We start from the raw sequence: 22,674 nt of genomic DNA on the forward strand, positions 1-22,674 counted from the left end.
AACAGTTAAGTTAATACACAGGGAGTTTTTTCCCCATTCTTCCTATTATGTAAGAAAATAATACTTGTCATTTCAAGAAAACAAGTGCGAGTATTCTTCTCTTAATCCTGAATAGACATAATTTACATCTGAAATTTAAGAACCTCTACAAAGAAGTTTGAATATAAAAGCATGTACTTGAAGAAGCAGGTGCATTCGGATAATCTGTCCAGATTTGTACGGGCTAGGTGGGTTTTGACAGCTGGTTTATTATCCTCCTATTTTATGACTTCTGCTGTCATTGCCTGTAGCTGTGTTAAGGTTTGACTCACCCAGGTGTGCTGCAGGACAGAAGAGAAGTGAAAACAAAAGCCAAATTCACAGCTTGGTTTAGATACCACATTCTTGGCCTGACAGTCATTTTAGACATTGTCTTTCATGGCTTTCTATATTTCATGGTGTTTGCTCTTCAAAATTTTACTCTTTTGAAGTAATAACCAAAGTTTGCATAGTCATAGTCTATGTATTTTAAATGTCTTTTCATGAAAAGTTGCATTGCCATTAACTAATGATGTATTATAATTTAGCTATCAGTATTGACATTTAACACAACTTGTTTTGCACGGTATGATGTAGCTTGTTTTCTTTAGGTTAACATGCAATTGTTAACTTTTGTATTGAATTTTCCCCTTTGGTTTCATGTTCTCCACTCCCCTCTGTGTGTCATTTATCAATGTGCTACTACTTTGTCCTTTACAAACCTTAGTAAGATGCAAAACACAGTACTGTTGTTGTGACTGCTCTGATAGTTAGATGAAGTGTAAACTGTCTTATAAAACTGTCTGTCTGGAAATAAAATAATAGCATACTTTTCAAACATTTGAAAACAATTCTCCTCAATCCAGGATGTTTGCATAGCAGTTTGCAAATATTTTTATGTTGAAAGAGTCCTAGAAAAGAGATGAGCTTTAGATAGGAGAAAACTGAATTGTTCTTTTCGCTTCACTTTCTTCCTCCTGTTGACAATACTGTCCTTCTTAACTTACCTAGCAGGCGCTGCTGCTGGCCCTGCGATGTGCGTGCACTGTTAGTCTTCGTGTTCCTTGAGGCCCTCTACGGGTTGCCCATCCTCAGCTGCTAGGGCCAAAAATACAGGGAACTGCTTCCTTCCCTTTAGTTTCAACAAAAAAGAGAAATTACAGTGCCTTTGGAGCTGCCATTTGTATTGTACGGGGTGTTAGAGTAATGCAAGCATTGCACAGTAGACGTGTAAAGCAAAAAGGCTCTCCGAGCTTTACAGGAATTATGGAACAGCTAGGCAGTTCCTGGAGGGAAGTATTTTGATATCGCAAAATGACTAATGTAACTGGCACCCTTACCAGCCTTTCTCTGTAAAAAACAAACAAACAAACCGGAGAGCGTACTTGCCTTCTCACCCGCACTGCTCAGATCAGAGCGGGTGATGGGAAAGCACAGAGCAGAGAAGCTGGCTACACTCCCAGTGTATCTGTTTAGTAGATAAAGACGACTTTTTCAGGGCTTTCGGTTGGCTTCTTTCACTTCTGCTGCCTTCGAATCACCTCATGGTGTATTTTTAAAAGTATTTATTGTGCTGCTTTGATGGAGAGGTGTATTTGTAAGGGTTACAATCTAGGGAGTTTGTCTTCAAAAATTAGAGTGGGCTAGGCAAAGATGGGCTATCAGTCTGAGCTTTGGGTTCCTTGCTTTTTACCAGCTTGAATCATACCATAAACTCTATTTAAAGATTTTGTTTTTTGTATTTATTTTCCACATCCTTGACCCTGACTGGTGAGCTGGACATTTGTGTTTGCCTTGGCAAGCTTCAAGCTGCTCATCTAGGGCAGGATGAAAACCCTTTTTTCCTTTTGTAAACAAACTGTTCCTTCAGTATTTTCCATAAGGATTTACACCACCATTTTGCAACGCTTCTAGGAATTGAGAGAATCTTGCCATTCAGAGTTTTCATTTTACACAGCTTGTAGCACTGCATAGAAATGTTTGATTTTTATATGTTCTCTGAGGTTGGATTTGAAGAGCTTTCTTAAGAATGTTTTCAAATTCCAGATATACTACATTTTGTCTTAAAGGGGTATATTAAAGCTACAGGTCAATGTTCATTGTTGCCTGTCTAGAAGTGGGTTTGTTTGTAATTTTTATTTGTCTAATGCTAATGCGTGTGTGTTCGACAAGGCAACTGTGAACACTGCCCCATTGTACTAGACACCGTATACATGTAAAATATGGCTTTGTGCCGTGAAGAATTTACAGTCTAAATAAATGTTTGTGTTCTGTATTTCTTTGGATAGATATATTTTAGTGGTCAGGATGTAAAATGAGAGAATAACCTAGTGGGCCACTTTATGCCAACACACAAACTGTGTTTTAGAACAACTGAACTGAATTTCATTTTCCAGAGGGACAAAGGACTGATCCTGCTCCTTTTTGTTAGGTCATTTGCACCGAGGGACTCACAGTTTTGAGTGTTGGGTGCCATGGAAATGGCATTCTCGTTCTTATCATCACAAAAAGACTTGTTGTGGTACTCCAGCAGTGTTACTGCTAATTTAGGCAAGTTTGAAACGCTCTGAGTCAGGGATGAAATTTTATATATTATAAAATGGATATTATTAAATCCAGCTCAAAGCTGAGTACCCATGTTAGTCCTGATCCCAAGCTACTGCAAGCCCTGCCAAGTGCAAGGAGGGTTTCTGCCGTGAGCTATGCCTCCAGACAATCATAAAAAGTCTTTTAAGAGTACCCACATTTCTCTGAAAGAAAAAAGCTTGTAGTATATATTCAGAATATGGTGTATGTGTCCCCCACAAATAGTTCTGCTTGCAAGTCCCTGTATTTTTCCTTGAATCACGCGTTCTGCTCCCTGGTAACTGGTATGAATTTGTAACACTCAGTATGTTCACAAGGGTACCAGCTTCCTTGATGTTCTGTGAAAATAATCACTTTTTCCCCCTAATGTATAACTGGTTACTGAACAAGGGCAGTAGCAAAGTAAAAGTAGGATTATATTGTGCTGCAGGAAAAAGTCTGTGTAGTTTTAAAATTTCTTTAAACAATTGGAAAGTACAAGTTTCCATATAACTTGTCATCCTTATGCTGCTATTTATAAGATCTAATATTTGAGTGCAAAATGAAGTATTGGAGAACAGTTAGTTCTTCATGAATGTCTTGAAAATTTTCTACAATGTTTAGGAAAGTATGCTGTTTATTGTAAGTTGTTATCCACATTAAGTATGTGCCAGTGAGTCAGCAAACCAAACCAAAATGTTTGCTTTTTGGTCTGTGGCTTACTGTAAATGATAATAAATAGCAAATAACCAAACTGAGTGTTCAGGAACAAATGCTCAAAAGTATGTATTAAAAAAAATACCCCCAAGATTCCAAATAATGAATGCTGTATTGGTTGTTAACAGAAGAGAAAAACCCTGAATTTTATGTAAAGCTCCATTGGTGGTAGTCAATAGTCCATAAAACGTTATTTCTTCTGCCTTTTAAATAGTAAAACTGATTTTATAAAGCTATATTAAGAGCATATTTGAACTCCACAACCTAAAATTACACTTCCTTTTTTGTTGCAGATCTGGGACATGAGTGATGATGAAACAGTCTGAAAATCAGCTGAATAAGGTGGAAGATGACCTACTTTGGACTGCAGTGCTCCATTCGTCTGTTATTTGACAAGTTAATGATTGCTTACCCATTCTGACTGCTACAAATGCAAACAACTATAATCCACATTTTGACATTAATATCTTCACCTTAAAAGCAGTCTGTTATGGATACAACTCTCCACATTTTCATTTTTATTATGTAAATAACTAAAGCAATGTGGTTATGTTTAAACCTTGTCATCTTTTTTTTCTTCTTTTTTTTTTAAGTTTCTAAATATGGCTTACATATAAAATATGCTGCTTAAGTAAACTTTGGTGTTTTATTTGTCCCAGTTTTTATTTTGCTTGTTGATGGACATGTCCAAGCAGCATGTCTAAATGTCTTTTTTCATCTTTCCCAGATTTGTGCCCCTTTAGTTGGAATTTATTGTTAAGATTGAGAATATTCTGCTATTGGAAGTTAAACTGCATCTTTAAAGGAGAGCAGGAGTAGGTAAGAACCTACACCTACTGCCTACACCACATTGCTTGCTGTTTCAAAGTACATATTTATAGTATAATTGATTGTTCTTGCCTGTGTCAATGGAGGCGTTTGCGATTTGACTTATTTTTACACAGGAAAGACCAAAATGCATTGGTATCATGGTTCGGCTCCCCTGAAATTTAGAGAAGGCTCTGTTATGTAGTAAAAATTGCTTTGGGGGGTGGTGGTGGTGGGTCATTGATTCCGTCAAAACTTGCAGAGAAATGCTTAACTGAAATAAGAAATTGGGTTTCTAACTTTGTTATTCTTGGATGCTGTCGTTCACTACTTTACAGGTGTTAAAAAAGAGCAATTCTGATTTTCATTTTGGTTGGATTTTAAGTTCTTCAATTTTTGCAACATCATGAACGGCTTCAGAGATTATGGCTGAGCACAAACAGTAGTTTGAGAATGCTTGAGTTTAAAAGATAACTTAAGAAAAAAGGATTTAGAAAATATCAAAGAACATTACTACAAAATTGAAAGTGAGTCTGTTGGTTTTTATCTTGGAATAGGTTTTTAGAAGTATATTTGAATTCCCTTTTATGGCTTTATATTATGGGGATTATGGACTAACTCAGAAAAAATGCAAATCGCTCTATCTGCCAAGCAGTCTTTATTTCGCATATATATTATGAAAATTAGGTGGTCAATCCAATTATTTTAGTTCCTTCCTTAACATAAGCTCTGAATATTTGGTGTAGATAATTTCACAGCTTCTCTCTTATGCCAAATCAGATGTTCTGTCAATTCAAATTTGCCTAAAAACAAGGATATCTGCAGCTCCCATATTCCAATCTTAGAAGAAGATTTATTGAAACATGCTGAGGTTTGCGTCAAGTGTCTAAAATAGCTATTATTTCTATTTATTTTAACTATCATATTAATTATATGTATGTGATTTCTAAAGTAGCCTTAAGGGAATGTCTTGTTTAGCTAACTTCATTGTAATATAAAAATATATATGAATGAAATATATTTTTTGAAAGACTAGTTATCATAGGAAACTGATCTTTTGGTGGTCAGGCAATGATCAAAAAGATTGATAACATGCCATGTCCATTTTAAAGCAGTTTGTTCATGTACATAATTAGTTATGAGCTCAAATGACTCCATTTTGTTAGCCATGCTGTAGTCCAACCCAAATCATGAAACAGTACCAGGGTATTTTAAAGGGCATGATCTGCATTTTTATCTGTTGGAGTTGCTGACCATGGAGTGTAAAAGTCTCTTTGCAGATTTTTGGTTATCTAAAACTTGAAAACTAGACATCTTGCTGAAATCTGATAAATAATTATTTTAAATAGCTGAACCTCTGCTTATCCTGTTAAAGTTACATTGTAGCTTTGCATTGAAAGTATCTATTTAACTGGAGAAGTATACAAGATGGAAAGGTTCAAAACTCAGGGTTAATATAATATTTCCTTACCTCTGTAATTTCAGTAACATACAACTCTCTCAGGCTGAGCTGTTTCCTGTACATATGCTTCCCAGATGTCTCTGATGTTCAGAAACACTTCAGTTTGACTTGGAATAACTTCCGTTGTCTAGCTATAATGTTGTTTTCTTTCTCCTTGCGGACCAGAATTGTTCTTACTTTGCTTTTACTCAATATCTAGGCATTTACTGAGTGAGAAATCGTGAGAATCCATTCAAATGAATGAATGCACATTCAAATACTATTAACAGATAAACACATTTATTTACTGGTTTGCATGCACTTAATGGCTGGATTTCAGCACGGTCCTCAGCTCCAGTTATTGCTGTTTAATGGAAGAAGCTAAACTTTACCTTTCTTCTTGAAGGAGGTAGGATTTAAATTTTATTTGTGCTGCCATGACCTCTTAGGCATCAGTGAAGAGCCTAAACTCATACTTCCACTGTAAAACCCAACAGCTACCATGGCTTTTCAGGTATAAACCAAATCTGTTGGGAAGAGGGAATGAACAGCCTCAGAGGAACCTACTCATCTTCCTAAACTATCTAACAGAAACGTAATGGCGTTATATGGCCACGTGAGTGGGAACGTATCTCACAGAAGGCAACTATGACACCTACATAGCACATCTGGAGACATTTAATAGTGTTAGAAGACGACAGATCTCAATGGAGAGCTGTTGACATTATTTTTGTGCTTGAGTATTATAGAAACTTATGGAATGATTGCCTCTGTTTTGCTTTCGTACTTCTGTTGACTAGAATTTTTCTTCAGTGTCATCCTTTCAATGTGTTTGCTGGCTGGAGTCTAGAATTTGTTATGGAATAGTATCACATTCATGAAAGTGAGATTCTATAGGAGAGTTTTCATCTTTAAAGCCCTGACTTGCTCTCATCCTTGCTTTCACAATCTGCTTTTAAGTTCTCTTCACCTGTGTCATAGTCTGTTGATCGGGAATAAATTTCACTTAGGACATGCCCTTTATATGACGTGTAAATTGTCTTAGTGCCATTAAAGCCAGCAGAATCATAGCCAGTAGGTGGTTCAGCCCACGTGAGAAACTGTTCTGTGGAGCATGGGGCTAGTTTGAGTCTTAAGCCTTCAACGTTGGGGTCTTTAAGGGACAAAGGGTACAAATTTGAAAATTAAACTTAGATCCATGAAGAAAGATTCATGATGGCCCAGACAGGTTGGTCGAGAAAACCACCAAGGAATGGAACCGTAGGATTTATATTCCTAGGAAGCTGACGACTCCCAAGAACTAAAGGGAGGTTCTGCTTCAGTAGAAGTGAACAGGACAAAAATTATTTTGGCACATCAAAGGAAACTGTAGCGATTGCTCCAGCCCTTAAAATCATGGAGTTTGAGCCTGGAAAAATACTCTTCCCTTCCCTGTGTTCTGTATGCCTTTGGTATTGTGTCCTCAGAGAAGTCCAGTGACATAAACTAAAACTTTGTTTTTGTCATCTTTGATATTCTTATTCCACTTCCTGTATAATGTTCTTCCTAATTCTGTTTCTTTGTATAAGATTTGGCTGCTGACCTTAAATATATGCAACAGAAGTATTAGCAAAATTGAATAATCTTTCTATATATGAGCATTTTCTTTTAATTTCTCACTTGTGCTCTTACAGAAAACTTACTGAAATGGGTTTTATGTATTTCTGAACTTTTCACTATGCACTGTAGAATCATATCATAGCGCTTGTTTCTCCCTCTTACTGAACAAATTCCTTCTAAACGTATGTTAACTAGTCTAATTGGAATTGCCAGTAGAATCATAGAATCATGTAGACTGGAAAAGACCCTTAAGATCATCGAGTCCAACCCTAAACCTAGGACTGCCAAGTCCACCACTAGCTACTTTGTCACTGCACTACTCTGGGACAGTGTTGGACCATGAAAAGTTCACCTAGCTCCCAACTTTCCTTTGAATTTTCTTCTTCTTTTTCAAGCCAAATCATAAAACCCATGAGATTGCTGAGATGTGACTGAGACTAGGCTTTGGCACACAGGATTCTCATTAATGCCAGTATTGTGTGAAAAGATCACTGGGCTTCTGATAGCAGCTTTTGTGCTGTCGGTCAAGAACAACTCTGCCTGTTTCTTACAGAATCATTAAGAGCCACGACAGAATTCATGAAGATATTTTTATATATAGTTTCTCTTCAGAGTTTAGCTGTATCTTGAGAGTTCAAGGAGAGTCCTAACTCTGTGTTCCTATGGGAATAGAAAGGATAGCTTGCATTCTTTCAAAAATAAGTATGTTGCAAGCCAGCACATAGTCAACCTTCCTTGTCGTTCTGCCAGCTGTTCTGCAGTGCAAGTCCAGCCAGTGCAAATAGCCGTTCTCATGCTGTCCATTGATTCAATGTTTGCTGTACTTACTGTAACTTTGCATTAAGAGTACACAAAAACTGAAGAGAGCATGAACAGCTAGATGGTGGGATTTTTCTTTGCTACTTTTCCAAATTTTTGTACCCAATTTTTTAGTGTTTTTTTAAAAAATAATATTGCATTACTTTCCTTAGAAACAAATAAGCATTTATACTCCAAAGAGAGCCATTAAAGAAATACTTGCAACATGGTAAACTTTAGCAGACTTCCTAAGAAACATAGTCTGGAAGATGTCCTGAGCCTGTTGCCATATTTTTTCTGAATCTTTTGACATGGCTTCATTAATTCCTTTTCTTCTCCTTTTTTTTTTTTTCCTTTTCATTTTCAGTGCAGATGTTGTGCTCATGCATATCGTGCCAAAATGAAACTTTCCTTTGAGAGGGTGTTGTGCACCTTTTCTCTTTCAGAGCACCTGGATTAATTGTTTTAAAAGACAGAAATACCACTCTAGAAGGACTTTGGACTGTCCCAGTCTGGCCATGTGTAAATTCCTAATCTATGAAAAACATACCTACCTGTCCCATTTCAGTTCCAGCTCTCTTTCCCTTGCAGCTGCCTGGACCTTCTCCAGAAGCCTGACAGTGTGTAAAAATACTGTGGCACCACACAGGTAATGCTTTAGGTTTGAAATTAATACAGACTTTCCCTCTCTATTACCACTTCAACTATCCAGTGTAATAATTTCTAAAGATTTCATTTTCTTATCTGTGCAGCACTAGACAGGTTTTGAAATAAAAAAACCCTAACAATTTGTTGACAGTATTTTCTTTCTCGTTTTACTTTTATTGATACCCTTTGGTACTCTACCTCTGACAATAGTGAGCAGTGATTGACGAACGGGCAGACTGCAGGACTCCGTGCTTTGTGGGAGCAATACTCCTAGGTTCACACAGAGAGGTTAACACTCCCTGCTTTTTTTCTTAAACTTTTATTTAATTCCTCAGCTCTAAAATGTATGGAAATTGGATATATGTACTTGGCAAAGAATAGCTATGGGTTTTATTCTCAGTTATCCCGGGTCAAAGAAACTGGTCTGTTGCTCCGGCCCATTGTTTTGTTGAAGTATTGTTGACTAGTGTTCGAAGTCATGTAGTGTAACCAAAATAGGCTGTGGCTTGGGGTAATTTGTAGCCACTTTTCTCTTAAGTACAGTAGCTGAAATTCAGCAATCCGTATTCTTCCACCAGCCAATGATTGGTGTTTTGTCCAGGTTGTAGGGAAGTCTTTGCAGTGAGTCACTTGAGGATTATTTTAAGCTAGGCAAGGAAATTGGCACTGTGGAAGGGAAACTGAAGCTACTCCCAAAAGAATTAACAGCAGTAAGCTTGAGTAGCAATGATGTTGAGTACCTTAAGGTATTCTGTATCTTAGGGCAGCAATTTTTTCACCTAATTTCCCAGTTCAAATGATCTCACCTCAGGTTAAGGATGCGGATGAGTACTCCAGCCATCTATAATTTCAAGTTCTAATTGTTGCCCTCAATAATTAACAATATTATCTGCTGTTGTGACTTAACCCATAGCATTTTTTCAAATCCAGTGGAATGATTTAGACATTCTCTGGAAAGATTTTCAGAACCCATCAGCTGTTTCTCTGAACTTTGCAAATGAAATAGCACGGTTTCTTTGTGTTTAATCAGGCCAGTACTCCCTTGCCATTTTGGCTTCTTGCAGGCGCTTCCTTGGGCTTGGGGATAAAAAGGGGCAGTCAGGAGTTCTGAAAACAAATGTGTTTTGTTTCCTGGCTGGCATGGAGTACACGCTGTCTTTCCATCTACTATAGCAGTGTAAATGCCTGTTTCCTCTTGTTCTTGGAATAGATGTTTATATAGGACATTGATATAAAGTACAATGGACTTTGCCTCTGGAACTGAAGGTCACATGCACACGTGCACTTCATTTTAGATGCTAAAAATTTCAAATTACTTCTTAAAATATTTTAGTAAGCTAACAGGAAAAGACAGAAGCATACGTATAGTGTTGTACTGCTGCAAATTAAAAGCACAATTTTTGAAACATTATTCTATGTAACTTCTCTTCTTTCCCAGACAGTTACTTTCTGTTCTTACATTCTTTGGCTGTGGATTGCTGCTTCAGTAGTCTTTGAGCATCCAAAAATTTAGGCTTGTGTGTAACTTCAGTTTGCTTTTTGGCACCAGGACATTTGATTTTTGTAACATCTCAGCAGAATGATTCATTGTTTGTTTGTTAGTGAAATGCTGTTATGCACTACGTAAATAAGAAAGGAGAGCCATCATTCTGGTTTCATTCTTATGGAGGGAGGTCAGTAGCGTTTTCCTCAATTTCTCTTTTGGTCTAATGCAGCACCCTGTTAAGAAACTGCAGTTGGTGCATCCCTGCGAGGCAGGGCTGCAGAAGTCTGGTGCATTTGAAATGCAAGCTGGCGTCTCATTGCTGGAATGATTGTACTTTCTAAATCAAAACCAGTATGGGCTAAAACCGTGTGAAGAAATGCTGCTAAAATTGTTTCCACATCATGTCAGTAGTCTTGGAAGAAAGGCGAGGGCCGTGGAGGTTCCAAGTCTGGCCCACTCTGAATGCATTGGAACTCTAGTTTTTGAGTGCTACTAAATTGATGTCCTTTTTCCCCCACACCTCTTCTTTCTGTCCCCGTGAATATCTCCTCCCCACCCCCAGCGCCTCACTGGTAAGGGAGGGATGTGGATGAACAAGCAAATGAATTTCTCGTGACAGACTTCTCTCAAATTAGTGTAAGAGGTGAGGAAATCTATAAAGTAGGTATGATTTTGCTTGGGGGTTTTGCTTTGTCTTTAAGTGTCTTTATTTTCATTTCATGCTTCAAAGTCTGACTTTTATGCAGTAATTCTGTAGGTGTTACCACTTCCTCAGGAACCTGTGACTCAGGCAACGTATAAATGAAATGACATCACCGGCAACTCCTGTTTGAATTGCCTGTTTCCTAAATGGGGACTGTTGGTTTTTCTTTTAATACTTGCAGCTTTGTTTTGCCTTTTTTTGCCTTTTTTTTTTTTTATGTGTGTGTGAGGGATGAGGGATTTTAATTATCTAAGGCAGCCTTGCCTTTGTGGGAAACCACACTGCAAGTGTTCTATCCTTTTGAATCGTTGAAATCACCAATATTGAAGTTTACCTAAAACAGAAGATACACATTTCTACACAAGCTATTTATGAATGAAATAATTGTAATTAGGCCTTAGCAGAGGTTCTGTTGTTATAAAGCATTCTTAATGCACTCCTGGTCTGTGGAGGGGGGTGGAGGGGGAAGGAAAAGGCCTGAGCATAATTTTCCATTATTATTTTGGAAGTAGTGCAAACCAAAGAAATGTGTTTTCATACTACTGGGCAGTTTTAATGGCTCTCCCTTGCTGCTCTCAATAGCGTGTATTTGCACCACAGGAGATTCTTGGTAGATTTCAGTGTTTCCTTTCCTCCGGCTGCTACTGTTCAATGATACTGCTATAGAAATACATAAATGATACTGCTATAGAAATAGGAGGAGCCAGAGTAAAGTTTGCTTCTATGCAGAGTGTCTCCAAAGCCAGGAGCAGTGGTTGCAGCAGGTAGGCACGGTGCAGGGGGACAGGCAACTCCTGCGCCTGCATTTCTTTCTTGGACAAAACCCCCGGGAGGTCACTGCAGGAACTGGCTCTTAAGCTGGTGTTAAAAGTAATGGCAGGAATTCTTGTCATCGAAGGAATGTGACAAGTTGGATGTCTGTCTAGGTCATTTATTCATAGCGTTCACTGACAGGCTATAAGTGTTGCTTATATTTATTATTGTCATGAGCAAAGGATCACTGTCCTTTTGTTTAAATAGTACCAGCTTTGGAACTTTATAGAAATTAGTGCAGCACAGACTTTAAATATGTCCTTTTGGTTGTACTTTGATTGTATGGGCTCTCACTGAGCAGGCAGTGCCATTGTGGTTGCACTTTAAAGGAAACTCCAAGAAAGCCCATGTATTCAGGGAGGTGGTATCAGTGACTACCACAGGTGATGGTCTTTCTTCCAATTATGTCAATCCATGTCAAACTTTGGCACTGCTAAGAACCATGGAATTAGTTATTTTTCAGATGACACACTAAACCAAAGTCCTAAAAAAAAGGTTCTGTATCTCTTTTTGATTTCTTTTTAATAATTTATCTTCTTTTTCTTTTTCATTTATTTCATCCTACCTTCCTAAAGTTACTGTTCAGCTTCCTTTGGATCCTTCATTTTCTAAATTACCCTCATGCAGGGGTCATGCATGCTTTTAATGAAACACTCTTGAACTCAAGTTCCGCTCAATGGCTATTAGAGCAATAGTTGTATGTTGTTATTGGTACTAAGTTGGGAATACTTTGAGATGGTAGATGGTACAAACATAATAACATTACAATTATTTGGTCACACAGTTATAAAGACAATTTTCCCCTAATTAAATTATTTACTATTGTATGTCTCTTGCATGCAGTTAGACAGTATTTGTGATTTTCTCTAGGGCAGTAGTCAGGAATGAGTGAGCTATGCATACCCTGCCCACGAGCCCTGCATGGCAGCACCTGATGTATAGTATGTACCTAGATCATTCTCACCAGCTGCCTGATACGCTTATGTGACTAGCACTCTCAGAAATCCTGGGGTAAGACGTTTCAATTATTTGCTAACTATATTTTGTTGAATAGAAATTCAGTAGCGTTTAGCAGTCAAACATTACAAACTTAAGATAGGCTTCTTGGTAACCACACTCTGATTTGCAAGGGAGAAACAGGGAGCAAGTCAACTGGCGTGTGTACAGTGTCTCCCTGTTGCTGGAGATACTCCAGTTTCACTTCCAACAATGATAGTATCCGTTACTTAATTTAGCTTCCTGTTGATAGTATTTGGAAATGTCATTAAGAGGTTCTGATAGATAACATCAAGATATCCAATGCTTAAAAATCAGCTAGGAACAGAGAATAACAACGTACCTGTTGATCTGAGATACTGGAAAAGAATGGGAGAGAATGTGAGGTAAACATCACTCGAGTGTTAAAGAGGGGGCTGGCAGTCATGCCACGAATTCACCCAGTGTCATGTTGTTTCAGAATAAGACCAAATTACTGTTTTTAAATTATTTTCTTGCTACAGTAGTAAGTGATTGTGGCTTCAGAAATTTTCTAAGCCAAACTGTTATGTTCCAGCTTCCACAGTTTGGAGATTAATTACTGTGATTTTTAAAAACACTTCTTATTTAAAGCCACCTCATCATCTCCCTAATAGTCATAGACATGGGCTGTACCACAGACCTCCAGCGAAGCCAAAGAAAGTCACATCGTCTCTGCCTCCCATCGGTTGTCTGAGCTTTGTTTGGTAGAGTCTGCTTTGCTGAGTAAGTGCCTAGTACAGCGAGACCAATCTTGATTGAGTCAGCTAGGCAATAGAATAGTACTAGTATTCAAGATGATACAGGTATATCTCATGTCATTGTCTAGTAATGCCTTTTAATTTAATCAGTTTGGACAAGGAGTTTAGAAGTGCTTAGTGAAATTCATTTGCCTCAATTTTTGGATGCTCTAAGCCAGATTTTGATGATGTCTTAAACTGGGTTTCAGAATTCTAAAAGGAGTCTGATTTTGAAATGTAAAGACAATCTTATATTAAGCATGTATTTTAAAAACTTTATGTGTGTAAAAGAGGATTAAATAAATCTGTTGTTAACTTTTAAATGCTTGCTGTTTCAGTTTTGCTCTTTCTTGCATGTATGTAGTGGAAAATATGCTTACCAGGGTGAGCATGAGGTTTTGTGTAACAAATCAGCTAAAATCCTGAGGAGTCACAAAAAAGCTTTGTTTTTCTTGTGGAAAAGAAATACAGAAAAGTAAAAAGTTTGTTGAGTGCACCTTTTTAAACTGAGTTTCTGGGTTTGAGGCTTGTGTTTGTTGTTACCAATCCGACTGCTAGGAGCTTAACTGTTTCACAGTAAGCGCATGCTACTGCCAAAGGGATTCAAATCCATGTTAAGCTTGGGTTCTTAGCACAGTTAGAAATCAGGGTACTAGAACTTCGCAGTCCCAACTGAGAGTGACTAGAAATAAAGTAACATCAGTTGTGTTCTCCACGGTCTGCACTGCCATTTAAAGTTTCTGTCCCCTAGAATTAAAGGTTTGGATTCATTTGCCAAAGGAAGGTGCGCATTGACTTTGGTAATGGAATGGAAGAATTAAGAAGCAAGAATAGATCTAAAAAGGGAGTTCCAGGGTAAGAATGGGGCTTGTTGGTTTTGTTTTGGTTTTGGTTTTTTTTTCTCATTTTCTTTCTTAACAAACATTTCTTGAACAGTTCTGACCATATATTATAAATGTATTTCAAAGGAGAACAAACAACCCACTTGTTTTGTCCATTTCCTGAGTGAAATAGAGAGAACTGTTCATGAACAAAGTACAAGATGTAAGTAAGTTCCCATGATCTGTAATTTGTTGGACTATATAGTGGTGTTAGTGACATTTTTGCATTTTACTGAACTTTCACCATGTAGTCATTGGCTGTTTTCCCCAGTTAAACTTTTCACAAATAAAGTACAAAATAAATCTAGCCTCATATGTACAATCACTTACCTTAAAAAACAGCAAAGAAAATTCAATTAAGAGAGAAGAGCAAATAAACTGAAATCCTTTGAAATCATTGCCCGCTGCCCCAAATCTCTGTTGTCGTGAAGCTCCAGTCATTTTTTTTGTCCTACCATGCTAATATTTCCTTTTCATCCTGTTTCCATTCTAGATGGGAGATACGAAGGGGCAGAAGAAAAGCAGAAGTGCCAGAAGAGGAGGAACCTGGAAGAGAGCCAGGACAGACCACTGTAGAGAGATTGGCTGCCTGTTTGAGGCTTCCGGAGCAATGGATCGAGGATGCTCCAGATCGGGAGGTATTGTCATTGACTTTGAGTAGCTTATGTTCCTCCTAAGAACTTCAGTTTGTTTCCTTGGCTATTGACAGATCTTAGCACATCCCTTTTTCTGGTCAGGGCCTGTCTATCTATGGGAAGTTCCCCTGAGGCTTAGCATCAATTTTCTTCTATTTTGGGGCATCCTTATGGGTTGCTGTAGCTATGAGGTTTCAAAGGATCACAGGGAGTATAGGTTAGCCAGCCAGCTTTCTGCTTCTCCCTTTCACTCTGCTGCAGAAATTAAGTGCTACTTCTCTTTTATCACCCAGCTTTTCTAGCACTCTCAGGAAGGAGAGGAACATTCTTTATTTGTAGCTACAGAGGAATTAGACTAATATACTTGCTTAAGCAGTCTTCTCACCCATGAGCGAAAAAAAAAAAAAAATATCTGGAAGCTTCATGATGGGATCCTGTACCTTAATGAACGTTCCCTGTGCTCCCTAAACACCATCCTATGTGGAAGTTCTTGAAGTGTTTTGGTTTGAGGTTGTAGTGTAGCTAATTCCCACATCAGGGCTGCAAAGCTAAGCAACGGAGGTTTCCTGAGGAGAGAATCTTTACTATTCATCCGTCTGGCTAGTTGGGTAGATTATAGCTTTCTCAACTCTCAAAATGTTGTTGCTGGTCTCCCAACACTGAGGGTTTTTTGTTTTGTGTTCCTTCAATTCCCAAAAATCTGTTTTCTTTTTTCTTTAATTTAAAAATGAACACATCTGTTTTGTGGCTGTGTAGAATGACTTGAAAATGTGAAGCTAAATGTCTCAAGAACAGAATTAATTCCAAATGTAAATATTTATAATAACCTGATTTTAATTTTGCTTCTGAAAAATTCAAGGGAAATATTTTCTCGTGCAGTGATTTCAGTGAGTTCTGTGAATATATAACACGGTTGTGGTGAGATATCAGTGTTACTACGTTACCCCACCTTACAATCCTTCACGTAAGTTATAACCACAATAACTGTGTGGTAAGAAAGCTTTCGAGTCACTGAAACACTTTGATACTGTTCTGTTCCTTATGCCCTGGTATCTCTGCAGGACAAATAGCCAACAAATCAGTTGAGATTTGTGCAAGTAATATAAAAGCAATGGTCTATATCCTTTCCTTAATATTATGAAGGCAGAAACCAATTTCTGAATGGCTATGGAGTAAAGAAGTCCCGAAGTCCAAAGCCTGTTGATTCTCTAGTAGCAAGATCACATATTTGGCAGCTCCAATGCTTTATTTCCTCTGTATACCAGCATTAGATGTTACATTCTGGGCAGCTAATCAAATTGGATACGCTCATGGTTTTCTTTTTGTTGAGCTCTGGAAATCAGCATTCTGAGTATGGATTTCTATGCTATTAATAGCTCAAGGGAAGAACTTATTTTATCATTTAGAAAAAGTCAGTCCAAAGAACTATCTGTACAGTTGCAGATTTTGGAGCCTTGGGCAGATTTTACTTTTGTAGTCACTGGCAAGTTACTCCAGTTTTATGCCAGCCACAAGGCACGTCATGCCAAGTTACTCTAGCTTCACACAGCCCCAGGGGTTGTCTGGAGAGGCCGTGGCGCTCCGCGGAACGCTGTACAGTTTGTGCAGATGGAGGGAAGGGTCTAACAGAAGCTACGAAGGGAGGAAGGCAGTGCAATGTGGGCGTTAGATTTAGCTGGGCTGGTAAAAGCAACACTTCTCTTAGGGCAAAATGCATGTAATTAGCTCTGGGAGTATGTCACAGAAGGACAGAAGTGTTAAAAGGAACAAACTTCTCATATAAATAGGAGAATATTTCTTCTTGCCTTCATTAGCTTCTTTTGCTTTAATGGGTGGATCTGCTATTGACTGTAATCCTCAGCCTTTGCCCAGGCATTTTTCACATTTCCTGTGAGAACTGGTAGGGCCAAAACTGCATCCAGAGTTCAGCTATAATGGGGCAGAGCAGGAGGAAAATCCCACACTCCTCTTTCCTGTAGTTCCAAGCAGAAATTGTTTATTTGTTGGATTAATCACTAAAGTTACAGACATGTCAGCAAAGTCACCGTTTGATTTATTACTGCTGATTTTGCATCATCCTGAAAGGTCATAGATTGACTCACATTACAGACTGCATTTGTAAGCCTGGCAACAATAAAAGCATTATTTTTTGTCATGAGGAAATCTGTTCTTGCCATGAAAATCTTTAAAACAAGAGCCCTAGAATCCCACCACGTTCTGTGTGGTGGTGGCTTTGCAGGACTTGGGTTTTTCTTCATTTCCCCGCCTGAAAACCCAACGTTTGAGCTAATGATATTATGTTGGATAGACTAGGGAAGCTGAGGGCTAAATTAGCAAATGCATGAAATGGCAGAGGAGCGGTTCAAAACAAAGATCTCTGAAATAGTACATTTTAGACAACACCTTTAAAAGTTGAAGCGCATTTTACATTTATATGACTGATCATTCGGAACCCCGTTCTTAGCCTATATTCAGACAGCCACGCCTTTATTACAATAAAGAAAATGTCTTGCATGCTCTTATGTGTAATTTTCCTCTGGACTAGCTAATTCTGCTTTCCTGATAGATCCTCAAGACTTTCTCAAAGCAAAAGGTAAATTATGTACATATGTATGTCTGCGTTTCAGGGGACAAAATGAGAACGTTGCTTACTTTTGAAGAAATAGGTTTACTGGTTTCAGTTGTTACTTTACTTAATTGGCCCTGCCAATTAAGAAATTACTTCTTTTAAGCTTGGTTTTCAAATTCCTGGGGGAAGTATGAGAGCCACTGGGAAGGAGAGACTTAGGTGACGAAAGGTTACCCTTAAGATAAAAAAGACCTTCGCAACAGAGGATGGCTTTTCTTTAATTTTAGCAACTCTGAATACTGAGAAGAAATTATCATCTTCTTCAATTAGGTATCTGTTCCGGTTAATTTCTTTCCAGCATTTTCATTGGTAGGGGAAGTCAGATGGGTGGCAGGAGGTTTTCACCTGGGGTCTTTTTCTTGCCTATTCAAATCACATCCTTGTTTGTAATCATTTTTGAAAGCAGGTTGCTTACTTGAGATCATTCGCAGGGTGAGGAGATGGCAGGTGAAGCTGTCGGGGAGGGAGCAGGGGCTTTCCCCGTGCACTTGGGAGACATGCTTGCGTTCCTCAGAGCGGCCTCTCCACGGCAGCCACGGCTCTGCTGAGGGAAGTACCCACGGGGCACTGGGACACCCACGGCTGTAGTGCTCTGTGTCCCAGCTGTGAGATGGGAATCCAAGGTGATAACGATGACTGCTTGTATGTCAGGAGTGTCACGAGGTAAGGCTTAATTTTTTCTTAAGTTTTCTTAAACTCTCTGCGGTTCTATTACTTGGCTTTGTTTTCACCATAGATGTGTTTCTATCAGTATATAAAACAAAGCAACAAGCTCCAGCAGCCAGAACAATGTCAGTAACTCTTCATGCCATGAGAAAATGTTTGATGAATGAAAGTAACAGCAAGTGAAATAAAGGTATGTCAGTGAAGGTAAGAGAAAAGGATTTTGCTGCTGCAAACCCCATAACAATGCTGCATTACCTCTGGTACTGTTGGAGTATGTGCATCTAATGCTGAAGAAGTCAGTAGTCTCAGATTTTCTGTACCCTTAGTAGGAACTCAAGAATTTGTCACTGGGAAGGAAAAGAGAAGGAAAGGCCCCTGCTTTAATCTCCAAGTATTGTTACTTCTTTCCATTATTTTCATTCCCACTTTCCCCTCACAAAAACAAAACAAAAAAAAAAGGTTGAAGTACTATAGGGGATCAGTGAAGAACAAAAGTTTGGATTTAGGCTGAGAACCTTTTTTTTTTTTTTTTAAACTAGTTGACACATTTTTTTTTTCTCTTTAACTAACTAGAACTAATGTAATTGCAGTGGTATGTCATGTGTATATTTTAACACACAAGTCACATATCATTAATACAACTAGACCCACATTATTTTCATATTTCAGGAAGCAGGAGATTTGAGCTTTGTGTTTTCCTGGATTAAAACAGTAACATTGATTCCACCACGAACAGCAGAGCGCTATCAGAAGTATTCTATGTGCAAAGTATTTGCCCAAACTGAGTAAACAGTTTTAAGATAAGCAGCTTTTTGACTATTAAATGTATCAGGCATGTGGCTGACACAGCTTCATGTTGACAGATGCCTCTGTCTCTGTCTTTGTGATGGAGAGAAGACAGATGTTCTCCTTGGCATTTAAGAAAGCTGCTACGTAGCAAAATAAAATGTAAAATTAGAATGAACAGTGCAACAGTGAGCAGCGTAACTGGCTGGCCTACAAGCCAAAAAAAACCCGATTGAAACAGTCTGATGTGAATGTAAGGAAGTGTGTTCTTACTGGGAGTCAGTAACTGCTTTGTCATTGTTTAAAAGTAGCCTATAGAAAAAGAAATGCTGTTTTTTCCAGCTCAGTTAAAATATAACTGCATGTCAATCTGAATATCCATGTATGACTAATCCCATGCCAGCCATTCTTAACAGAGAGGCATGTCAATCGTATAAATGCTTAAGGGATACAGCAATTAGCAGCTACAAAACCCTGAAGTTAGCGCATTGTTGGCTGATGAATTGGGCTCCTGATTGTATCACAAAGGAAAACAGGAGAATTTCCTATGTCATGTTGCTTAGGGATGCTGCTGTCAGAGGAGGATGGAGGCTGCCGCCAGTATGGCATGGTCCACATGTAGCACCAGGAGGAGCTTGTGCTGGGAACGGTGTGGGATTTGGGCACTGGTCCCACTGTGTCTCTTCAGGGCCTGTATGTTGGTCTCATTCAAAGGGGTTGTATCTCCTTTCTCTTTGAGATGTGTTGTCCATGTTAAGCATAACTCATGTATGGAGACTTTAATGGTAGTCTCAGTGGAGCATCTGGTTCCCTTCATGCGTGCCACCATGCGGGTCCCGTGAGAGCTGTCTCTCTTAAGTCAGTATTTACCAGCGTGGAAGTTCCTGAGGAGAGGGAAAGTCCTGCGAGTGAAGCTCAGGAACGCTGTGCGTGTCAGCAAGGCGGCCGAGCACTTTGCCCAGACGGTGATGTTTCCCGTCACAGCCCCGGCAGAGTGGCCTGCAGAGAGGGGTCCTGCTCGCACGCCAGCAGAGGAGTTCCTGCTCACGGAACGTGCCTTTATCTGTCTGTGATTTTCTCTAAATGTGATGATCAGATTTGCCGAGCAGAATTAAGCAGGAAAATTTGAAAATTTTTCTGCAAATAAAACTCAAAGCTGATGCCAAGCTCACCAGTTAGTCTAGAGTAAACATGGAGAAATGCTGGGGAAGTGCATCCATCATCTGATGAGAAATGTTTTGTGGCAGACTGAAGACTTAGGAATTCAAACTGTAGTTTTGAAATCAAAGCTCTACAGTGCTGCTGCAAGGTGCTCCTTCTACCATTTTTATGTCAGATAAAATCTACCAGGACCAGATTTGTCCTTGGAGTTTTAACTAAAAATAAAGTTTAGTTTATCGTCTTGCAGTTTAACCCCTGTTTTTGCAATGGCTATTCTACACTGAACTTAGGTGTCTTCTGCAGCTTTCTTTCAGCCTGTGCTGACGGTGTTATTAAGACACCTGAGTTTGCTGTAAACTATTAAATGTCTTGGAGAAAATCCAAAATTAGAGAACTGGAGAAAGACGTGGGTGTCTGTGGCTTTAGATCAAGGATGAAATTAATTGCTCTGCCCTTACCTTTTCTCCAGCAATGACTGGCTAGTGGCAGGGTCTCCCTGGGACAGTGCGTGGGCAGGGTTAGGCTTGACTGCACTGAGGAGCTTTGCTACAATCAAGAAGGTTTTAAGACTGAAGGTTGAGCCCCAGTGGGAAGGCCGTGTGCGGAAGCAGTTATATTCCTGGCATTGCCACGCATGCGGACGTAAGTAGCATCTCCCCAGATCTGCTGGTCTGTTTCAAGGCTTGTGCCCTGTTGATGGAGAAAAACCCGTATGTGTATTAAATGTCCTCTTGGTGAGGAGTGCTGCCTGCCTCAGCCCCCCGGCACCTCCACAGAACAGCCTCTGCCAGAGCAGGTGAACATTCCCCTGAGACAGAGCGCACGCTGAGCAGCTCTCCCTCATCCGCCTCTGGAGACGCGTAGTGCTCCTGCCCTGGGTGCTGTGACACGAGAGCGCCAAGGGAAAAATAGGAGAGCTTTGTCTGAAGAACAAGAGCTGTATGGAACTACAGTTTTAAAACAAGCAATTGAATTATCTCTTGGCTGTCTTCTACCCAAGAAATGCACTTGAGTTAGCTGTTCCACAGAGAGGGGCAGAACGTTCCCATTGAAGGAAAGGTTAAAAATTATTAAATTAGTATATTTTAGTTATTAAATCGGTATATTTTGTCATGGGCCACACAACATAATCTAGCTGTGTAATAACTGTCTGCTAAGGGAAGAGAGCTGGAGGCACTGTAACGTGCTTGGATCTGTATCCATGCCAGGTGAAGCTGCTGCGTATCAGGAGGATGCAGCCCGGTTTCTAATTTTGCTGTTCCTCAAGAAGGACCTAAAGATAGAGGTGAATGTTCCCTTCAGCCAAGCGTCACTGTGCCAAGGCTGGTGAGTAGAGCTCTTTCTTACACAAATAACATTTAAAATACTTCTGATGTGTTTTGCCAGAGTATCATGTTAAGCACCGCAACGTATTGGCATGGTGTTTGGATACTGGAGAAGTCTTCATTCACACAGCCATTGTGCATCACCTCTTTTGTAGTGTAAGGAGGCATTCGTACAGCATAAGCAGCGAGCACTCCTCACACTGCTGTTGCACACAGGCTTGTGAACAAGGCTTTTCTCCCACCATGGTTTCTCTGTTGGCGGGTGTGGCCTCCCAGGAACAGCTGGACTGGCTCCCACCGCCAGCAGCCCCCTGCGGCCCCGGGGAGGTGCAGCCCAGCTGCAGCCACAGTTCAGCTGCTGCCTGTGGAGCCGCTTCTCAACTGGTGCAGTCACAGCGCCGGTCTGCGACGCCGAACTGGTGACAATTCCGAGTTTTGTGCGTGTGCCAGTTTTAAGGCCTAACAGTTCAGTTGCACTGTGTAGTAGTGTCGCTGCTTTATGAGCAGCTGAGCAGCTGCAGTAGTTCCCTGCTGCGTGCTCTGCAGCAGTGGCAGGAACCGCCACAGCCATCTGACTTCAGTCTGCCTGCGTTCGGCACAGAGCCGGGCGGGATCAAACTGAGCCTGGTACTTCCATAAACTCCCTTCGCTGCTTCGCCTGTTCTCCGTTTTAGAGGAAATAAACATTGTGCGAGGTCCCTTCAGCCCTACTGGGTATGCACCATCAGTGGTCATTTACCAGCAACGCTGGTAGTACAGGTTTAGCAATTACGCAGACATATTGCCGCTGTGCCTGTACGGTTATATACGCCTCTTGTATCACTATCGGGTCAAACTATCACTGCCCATCTACCTGGCCTCTCTCTGTATTTGTATGTAAAGTTCTTTTTCAGAACTAAAGCAGCTTGAGGTACACAGAACCGGTACTCAGGAGAGGTCACCCACTGAGCTATGCAAGAAGAGCCAAACCTAAGGCCTGGGGTGTTTGTGATGTCAGGTCTGTTTTCTAAAATTAACATTCTGGTTTGTATTAAATTATTTTTGCTTAGTAAAGAAAGAAAAAAAAAAACATATGCATGCATGTGTGCGTGTGAGTACAGATGCATAGCTGGAAGTTGCCTTTCATTTCACTCACAGAAAAAGATAAGCCATTACAAATAGTATAGGACTTACTTACTTAGTAATATGAAATGTGTGGGTACAGCCCAGTTTTTCTAGGCCATAGCACTACCCTTTTGTGCT

At 39.7% G+C, this 22,674-nt stretch overlaps 1 protein-coding gene across 3 annotated transcripts in view; it reads left to right on the plus strand.

Moving 5' to 3' along the window:
• The window catches only part of ATG7 (autophagy related 7), a 114,551-nt gene extending 100,887 nt beyond the window's left edge, over positions 1 to 13,664 (plus strand). For 2 of the 3 annotated variants that reach the window (XR_008578859.1, XM_054838782.1), the window contains exon 20: positions 3,594 to 4,119. Coding sequence is in view for 2 of the 3 variants with exons in the window: in XM_054838782.1 (XP_054694757.1) it covers positions 3,594 to 3,626 (33 nt within the window). In the remaining variant the exon portion in view is untranslated. Of the gene's footprint in view, positions 1 to 3,593 lie in introns of all 3 variants that reach the window. The other variant, XM_054838783.1, reaches the window with a different exon arrangement.
• Positions 13,665 to 22,674: the final 9,010 nt, after the last annotated feature.

Source organism: Grus americana, chromosome 11, assembly GCF_028858705.1.
Source record: "Grus americana isolate bGruAme1 chromosome 11, bGruAme1.mat, whole genome shotgun sequence".
Classification (NCBI taxonomy): Eukaryota; Metazoa; Chordata; class Aves; order Gruiformes; family Gruidae; genus Grus; species Grus americana.